Below are 8982 nucleotides of genomic sequence, written 5' to 3'. Positions count from 1 at the left end.
GCTGAACCACCACAAACCCCCCTCCTGACTACAGAGCTACCTTTTGAAGCCTCAGTCTCTGCAGAAAAAGCCTTCAGCAGGCTAATTAGCACATCACTGGATGTATACCACACAGTGCCATCCGCACAGCAGTGGCTGTTAGCTCTCTGGTTCTAATGGAAATAGATCAAATAGAATAATAAGGAAACATCTCTTTGGATATTGTAAAGTTTGTCCACTTTTTTCTGAAAAATGAAGCCTCTCAGGAACACAGTGGTACTGCAGTGTCACCTGACACTTGATAGGTATTACCTGGTAACACTTTCTGAATCAGTTAAAGGTTCACAGATGTGCAAGAATTTACCTTTTCAGAGCAGCTAAACACTGTGTCAGTGTTTCTGTGGTCTGTGTTTTCATGCAAATTCAGTCTTCCCTGTTGATAATCTCACACTGGCCTTCTCTTTTTACACTGCCTTTCTCGTTGCTTCCCAGTACCCTTTATGAATATCAAGTCTGCTTGAAGATGATCCCTCCACGTATATTATAAAATAAGACTGTTGGGAGTCATAATAATTGTCCCTTATGCTTTTCCAGTGGTGAATGCCTTTGATAAGTAACGCTCTTCTTTCTAAACAATTGAACTCTCACAATATGCAGTCTGCATTACTGCTTGTGATAATCAACCTTGATGTAAACTTATCTCCAGCAAGACCTTGGATCAGAGTCAATATTGTTTAGAAAACTGCGTGAGATTTTTTTCTCCCTTTGGCATTCAACTTTTTAACCAGGGAGGTCTGTGAGAGACTGAATCTGTGGTCCTGAGAAAAAAGATCCCTGTTTTCCTAAGTTTCAAGTAAATTCATTATGGCTATGACTCATGTGGCTTTAGTGGCCTTACTGGTTTATTTGAGTGCCAAGACACAATTTATCTTGTTTACTTCGGTCTCCAGTCAGATATTTATGACTTCTAAATAACAGTTCTTTTAAAGCATCTATATTTCTAAAGGGCTATTAAATAAAGGAACCTTCTATTACATCACTTCAGTTTTATACATCGATCCATTACAATGTTACAGCAACATCCATGATAGATTCACAACATTAAGGCTGAGAAAATACACACAAAACTCCAAAAGTCAAGATTAAAACTTTTGACCATTACACACCTCTATTGATAATCTGGAAATAGTATCAGGCATTTTAATTACTTACTTTTTTACTTCTCTGTAGCAGTATGTCTGATCAGCAGTTAAAACTACATAAATATTGCTTCCCTCAGGAACACAGCATGGCTTGCCCAGACAAGCAATCCCACTGACCATTTCTACTCTCATGTAAAATTCCTCATTAACTCTCACTTATCCCAAAAACTCTCTTACCTTATTTTTCTTTCCAAATGTAGTCTCTTACATTCCATCCAAGGTTCATCTGTCACATATCACACATGATCATGTCATCATATTACAGAGCTGAAGTGTCTCAGAAATCCAGATCTATTCTGGCTTCTTCGTTGTATTCTAATACATACAAGGTTTTCAAAAAAAAGGAGGACCCACTCCTGCCTTGTTTAAACTGTAGATAACTTCAGTCTGCCATTATAAAAATATCTCTTCCACTATAAAAATATCAGTGAAATATGTATATGAATTATAATATTGTTCTAGTATATCCTAAAAATTAATTATGAGCATAAAAAAATCCCCAAATTTTTACAGTCTATCAAGGACCTTCAAATAGGTTTAGTTGTTTTGGGGTTTCCCCCCCGCCCCAAGAACCATATCTTCATTAGAATCTCATCCCAATGCAGCACACAGACTGAGTATTTAATCTTTTCACACTGTCAGGATAATTTTGTTTGAAAACAATGAAGTTCCTTTAAAAAACCCTTAAGAACACACATTTCAAATGCAGAAAGGGAAGCAGTACACATTCCTACAGAATTCTTTTAGTTATTGTCAGTGAAACATACCAAAAATATTCCAATTCCAATTTTTGTGAAGAGGCTTCAAAAAGCATCTTTTTTTCTACTGAATAAAATGCTTACAGAACGCAATCAAACAAGAAATAGAACTTAAAACAATTGAAGTGTCCCGAGTATCTTTTTACAAATGCTCAGCTGAATAGATTTTCTGAGTTGCTTTTCAGTCAGAAAAGCTTCTGTTTAGGATGAAGCTGCAAATTAAGTGGAATTTATGAACATTCTTAAGAGTCTATCCCAAGACTGCTATTTCGGGAAAGCTCTTATAATAAGAAGATTAATTTATATAATTTATTAATAGGCATTTAGAAAACCCAAATGACAACAATTCTTTTTGTCATGCTTTTCAATCAATAAGGCAATAAGCTTAACTAGCTAGAGCACTTTTTTAGTGGTTTAATACAAGAGTCTTTTCCCTTCTAGAAGCTTTCATCAGACAAACAACTTCACCAGGTCTTCAACATGGTGTGGACTCCTAGAAATGACGATGAATGAAAGGGAACTGGAGTTTCTGGCAAGCAAGCATCTTGGAGCTTACTGTGAGTTACCTACTCAATGTAACGAAGCTACAGGTGGTAGGAAAAACATTCCTTTTTTTCTGGCTAGCTCACACAGCTCCAACAGCAGCTCTCGTGGATTGCAAATATGGCAAATTTCCTTCTTGGCAGCATTTGCACACTCCTGAGATAGGCATAAAAGGTCATGGGGCAGAACAAGAGAAGTTATCAAACCAGTTACATTTCAGAAAAAAAATGCATTGTTCCTAAATGGCACAAGATGACATTTTTTTTTCCCTTAAATATTTTTCTGTACTTCCTTGATAATCTATTTTTCACCCCTTCTGTATTGTAAGGCATAAGCTTTCCTGTATTAAATAACGTAAAATATGGAAAAAAAAGTATATATATTTTTTAAGAGTCCAAAAGCTCAAATATACTGTTTTTTTGTTGCTCATATGAGGAATATTGTATATTCATATGTTCAGAAACCCTTTACACCATCACATACACACATATATTACATATGCAGTCCACAAAATCCACTGGGAAAGTCTGGTAGTTCAAGGAAGTGTTTTGGGCTGAAGAATAAAAAAATGTGCAGTTTCTTCTACCTAGGCACCAACACTCACTGAATGCTGAAGAATCTCCAGAAGGCTGCATAAATCACAAACATCAGACTTCCCTTTCTACAAATCGTTGCCCATCATTCTGGAATAACTGAACAAAATGATAGATTAAAAATGCTTTTCTCTATTTCACTGATCAGAGATGCTATGCATTTTTCACCAGCTGATAATGCAACATCCATCTCAGTCTCTCATTAAGAATGTGTCTTAAAAGGAAGGAAAAATGCAAGCTAATTAGGTTCTGAAGTTTACTTGCTATCTTTTAGCTGAAGCTTACAGAACACCTATGAGCAGACACCTTTGGTTGCCTCTTAAAATATGGTCATTAACTCAGATTTTTTAATTTTTATTCTTTTCAAGGTGTGATCTCTGCATCCTTAGATTTTAAAGGCAGCATCAAAACACCAAAATGTCACATCAAGAAACTTGAGAGGTTGCCTGCGATTATTAACACATTTCCTGCCTTAAGAGGCTGTCCAGAGAGTGATAATCTCCAGTGACTGATGGGATACAATGGAAATAGGAGCTCTGGGTGTTATAGATTTCTCAGGCAGAGGCACTCTCATCCTTTGCAGAAGAGACTCTTTTTGTGAAGCAGAATTCGTCAGTAAGAATAACACCATGCTTAGTTCCACAAATTAAAAAATAATCTTCATAATGAAGTCTCAGAGCCAGCCCCATTCCTTGGCATGTTCAGTCACTTCTGGGATTACACAACCATGCTTACTTCTGCAAGTGTGAGAATTTTCTTTTTCCTTTCTGCTTTTCCATGAGTGAAGCCAAAATGACACGTAATTCTTTTCACCAGCTGAAGGATTTGATCTCTGCTAATTTGATCAATTATAAATTCAACCCAAATCCTATCTGTCACATGCAAGGACAAAAGACAGCCACTTGGCAATCAATCTGAAGTAAGGACAAGGGGTTAAAGCTTAGGAACATCCCACAGTGATGCTCACTAACTAATCTCACTTTAAAAAAGAAAACACAAACTCACCATGTATCAGCTTATTTGACTTCGGAAGAATTCTAAGCACCTCAGTTTCTTAGGTATGGTGTAATAAGCAGACAGTCCGTATCAAACAAAAAAAGGGAGCAGAAAGTGAGGAAGCCTGAATCTTGGTGCCAACGTAGCCTGGTACAACACGCCAGTGGAGTAGCTCAGCAGCTGAGAAGTGGAACCAAAATCTAATATTGCACGTCCACAAAGTGCCAGACCCAAGGCTAGCATGATCAGCAGTGCAGTCACAGTTTAAGGAAGCTTAAGGGAAATAAAAAAAAAAAGGGGGGGAAACGGATAGCCAGAAGGAAGAAAAAAAGTGTGGGCAAATTAAAAAAAAGTCTTGTTCACTACTCCTTTAGCACCATATCACACACCATGAGCACAATAACTTCAGATTCTCAGTCCAATCTTTGTTTAGAAAGCTTAGAGACCAGGCTTTTAATAGCCAACTGGAAAGGGTAGGATTTGTCACAATACAACTTCTGCAGTCCAAGTTCTGTTCTGAGAAAGAGAAGCACTCCTGTTTCCTCTAAATAGAGTAAGAACAATCACCTGTACTCCTTGCACTGCTCCCAGTTTGAAGCAATCGTCTGAAGATTCAGTAGACAATGTTACTGCACTATCTGTAAACAAACAGTGGGAGCACTGAGACATGTTCTGCATTTGTAACTCACAGGAGATGACACAGACCCTCTACCTGCTAGCCCTGACAGCATCCATACCCATGAACTGCCCATGACCCACTTCCACAAATGGAAGTGGTTCAATGGGGTTTGAGTATTCAGCTCAAGGGAAATTTTGCAATGGAAGCAATTACCAGATGGTTTAAGATTAGTTTTCTTTTCCCAAAAGAATCAACACCAGATGCTGCAGCCTGTCCCACCTGGTATACAGAGGTTGCTTTCTAGATTCAGAAAGGCTTGAAGTACGTTCTTTACTCCTTAAATAACCAGCAGGGTCATTTAGTAGCTAAGTATATTTAGCAAAAACCCAAACCAAATGAAAAACCAACCAGTACAAGAGTCCATGAAACCCATAAAGCATTGTGTAAAGCTACTGCTGAATTATTGGTATGGGAGCTGCATGTAGAACAAGATCGCAAACACTGGAGCTATTTCACACTGGCTGAGATCAGATTCTTTCCCGCATATAAAGTGACTTTGACACTTTTCAGCACTAAACCATTCTTTGTGGCAAGTCCTGCCCAACACTTAAGCACCTCCCCACCTTCCCTTCCCTTGGGCATTTTACTGAATGAACATTGGGTTCTAGGATGCAATTTATTTAAAAACATTTATTTTAGGCAAAATTAAACACATTTGAGATTACATAGAAATACAGCTTCCAATTGGATCACATAACCTTTTCATTAAAAATGCAGTGTTGCGTTGATTTATATTTTTGTGTGCATTGATTGGTAATGTATTTAACCATGCCATCTGCATTCAACTATCATAAAAATCAGTAAAGAAAAAGGTTTTTTAAAATGTGCAAATATTATCTTTGTGTTACCATTGATAATAAATGATCACTAAATAGATGCTTATTATGTAAAGCTTTTTAAAGTACAATAAAAATACAAATTCTATTTGTTACAAAAGGCCATTGCTATGGCTGCTAAACATCCTCATTATACAAATTCCAAAATACTATATGACAAACAAAATTATAAAGACTTTCCTTTATGAAACATATACTATTCTATTTGTTAGTGATTTTATATATATTTTTTATATATATATATATAAGCATTTTACTGAATGAACATTGGGTTCTAGGATGCAATTTATTTAAAAACATTTATTTTAGGCAAAATTAAACACATTTGAGATTACATAGAAATACAGCTTCCAATTGGATCACATAACCTTTTCATTAAAAATGCAGTGTTGCGTTGATTTATATTTTTGTGTGCATTGATTGGTAATGTATTTAACCATGCCATCTGCATTCAACTATCATAAAAATCAGTAAAGAAAAAGGTTTTTTAAAATGTGCAAATATTATCTTTGTGTTACCATTGATAATAAATGATCACTAAATAGATGCTTATTATGTAAAGCTTTTTAAAGTACAATAAAAATACAAATTCTATTTGTTACAAAAGGCCATTGCTATGGCTGCTAAACATCCTCATTATACAAATTCCAAAATACTATATGACAAACAAAATTATAAAGACTTTCCTTTATGAAACATATACTATTCTATTTGTTAGTGATTTTATATATATTTTTTATATATATATATATAATACTCTATATGAATGTTGAACAAAGAGAGAGGAAGACTAATGCAATGTAGGACATTAAGGCCCCATTCAGCAAGGTACCTGAGTGTATGTCAAACTCAGCAAAGGAATCATCCTCTTTATTTCAGTGGCCCTCAAAGGTATATGCAAAAGTACTTTGTTGAACAAGGCATAGAGATACACAAGTGATGATGAACTTAAAAATACTTTTTTTTTGTGTAAACTGTAATCACTAAGGACAAGACTGTAAGTATCACAAAAAAACTTATGAAAAAGAGAAAGAAAACGTATTTTTAGAATTCATAATTTTTTGTCTTTTCCACACCTCTATGTTTCAAGAGGAAAACATGACAGATTTGAAAGTCTTTGAAATGAACTAATGTGGAATTTGGATCTCAATGATATTCCTATTCTGAGATAAGTTTATGATTATATTTTATTGCTTATGTTAAAAATTTAATGATAAGTATGCATAGAAAGGTCAGCGTTAAACTCACCGGCAGCAAAAACTGGAGTGTGCAGTTATTTCTGTAACATGAACAATCAGTGGGTATGAAGGACTTACTAACTTCTACTGAATTCTTGCAGTCAGCTTCAAAATTATAATAAGACATATCACATTAAAAACACTCAACAGAGCCTACCTGTAAACATTCAGGTGTTGAAAGTAACTTACAGAACTAAGCCCAGTGCCTGATTATACACAAAACTACATATGTTCCTAAGTAAATGCAAGACCATAATCTTCTTTTTAAGTTATGGCTATCACATAATGAATTCCAAATTCAGAGATTTACAGTTGAACTATAAAATATCAAAACAAAGGGCAGTTACTTTGTCCTTTCTGAAATTTAGCAGTTCTTCTATGCTCATTAAGCACTACTCAGCATACCAATAACTTGTTAGTTTCTAAAACATGAGTAAAGCACCTACAAAATCTTCTGGTTTTTATAAACTAATATCATACATACAGCATAGTAACCATACACAGTAATGGAAATCAATTACACTGCATCCAGATTTACCTTTTAAGCACAGATAAATGCTCAATATTTTCTGCTTTTTGCAATTTGATCTTTTTTGTACTAGATATTAATAACTCTACTGCTTGAGTATTAATTACTGGCTTAAAAACTTCACTTAAAAATGCTGCCAAGTATAGTATTATGTAAAAAACATGCTTGCAATCCTGCAAACAGAGAGAGGTACGTGGGAGTTTTCTGAAGAACTTCTGGCTAATGGTGACAAAGTGCAGTAAATTTGGGCCAATGTGTGAGAGAAAGAAACACAACAACGTAATTTAATTTGTACTTCATAAACAAATACAGCTTTTTACATTTATACAGGGAAAGACTGGAACTAAGTGGGAGTTTTACAGAAGCAAACCTCACAGGAGCTTAGATGTTGAAAAAAGCAATTTTTGGCATGTGGAGAATATCTGTGAATATGTTTCAGAATGAAAAAAATACTGCGTAGGAATTTCACATTTAGTTTCTTGGCATCAGCACCTGCTGTCTAGTGGGTCAAGACAAAATACTGTGCCTTCAAGAGTTAATCCCATTTTGAACCCCTCCTGCAATAAAACAAGACATAGTTAATAAAAATGAAAGCAACTTCTGGAAGACTAAGCTCTTTTTCTAAAGACATCTAAATTTCAGCTTATCTCTAGGCAGGTAAACCATAAGATTACTTCAGAGTGAATTCACAGACACTTACATAATTTGGTCAGATGATTTTTAAAAAGTCATAGTGGTTAACTTATAAAAGGATGCATCTGGTACAACAAAAGAAATCCCACATGTATATAAAATTAAGATTATAGAATAAAAATATGGAATATTTATATACATGGAGTGATAGAAAAACAAACAAGCCTGACTTTGCACCATGCTGTTCTTGAGTAAATTCAACACGATGTACAAATAGAAAAGATCAGGCTATATAAGCAAAGGGTTTATTATATTTACACTTTGAAGATTCAGATAAGTCACAAACATTTTTACTAAAATCAGGTACTTCCTACATTCCATAATCTCTACTCTTAGAAGTAGTCCAGGAACAAATCTCAGAGGTTTCCTGTGAATTGTTCCCTCTGCAGGTACATTGACATACATATGCTTTTTAGCTTAATTTCATCTGAGCTCCACCAAAACACAAAATAATACTTGATCTACTGCAAACCAACAAACTGCATTTCAGCGGCATGTAACTCAGTGAAAGAAAATACAATGATCTTTAGAAAGCACAAAGAAATTCTTCAAAAGTCCAAATCAATATTCCTGTTTACTCACATTACTTTGATTTATAGAAGCACAAAAATGGTTATAAGATAGATGCTACCACCCTCTTTATTGAAAAGAAATTCATTCTACAGGTGCCTGTGCTCAGTTTACAAAATGTACTTTGCTTGCACCAGATCCAAAATAACTACAGCACTTTTAATACAGAGAAAGTGCTTTTGTTTTCATTACTGTTTTTACTTTAAAAGAAGCTGAAGAATTGTGGCTTGACCTTCAAGACAAAAGTTGCCTTTGAGTCAAGAAAATGTCACTCTGTTAGCTCAAAGCATGGTAAAGATACAAGCAGCTGGAAACGGGGCTCTGAATAGAAATGCTGGGAGAACATCAGTTCCAGTGGCAGCTGCC

The 8982-nt window shown here is 35.1% G+C and overlaps 1 protein-coding gene across 1 annotated transcript in view; it reads right to left on the bottom strand.

Moving 5' to 3' along the window:
* Positions 1 to 7838: 7838 nt before the first annotated feature.
* The window catches only part of GULP1 (GULP, engulfment adaptor PTB domain containing 1), a 63467-nt gene continuing 62323 nt past the window's right edge, over positions 7839 to 8982 (bottom strand). The window contains exon 9 of the mRNA XM_009995230.1: positions 7839 to 7910. Coding sequence (XP_009993532.1) covers positions 7839 to 7910 — 72 coding nt within the window. The remainder of the gene's footprint in view (positions 7911 to 8982) is intronic.

This window comes from Chaetura pelagica, unplaced genomic scaffold, assembly GCF_000747805.2.
Source record: "Chaetura pelagica isolate M959 unplaced genomic scaffold, ChaPel_1.0 scaffold33, whole genome shotgun sequence".
NCBI lineage: Eukaryota > Metazoa > Chordata > Aves > Apodiformes > Apodidae > Chaetura > Chaetura pelagica.
The sequence above is the reverse complement of the archived record's forward strand: the minus strand, read 5'-3'. Positions and strand labels throughout refer to the sequence as shown.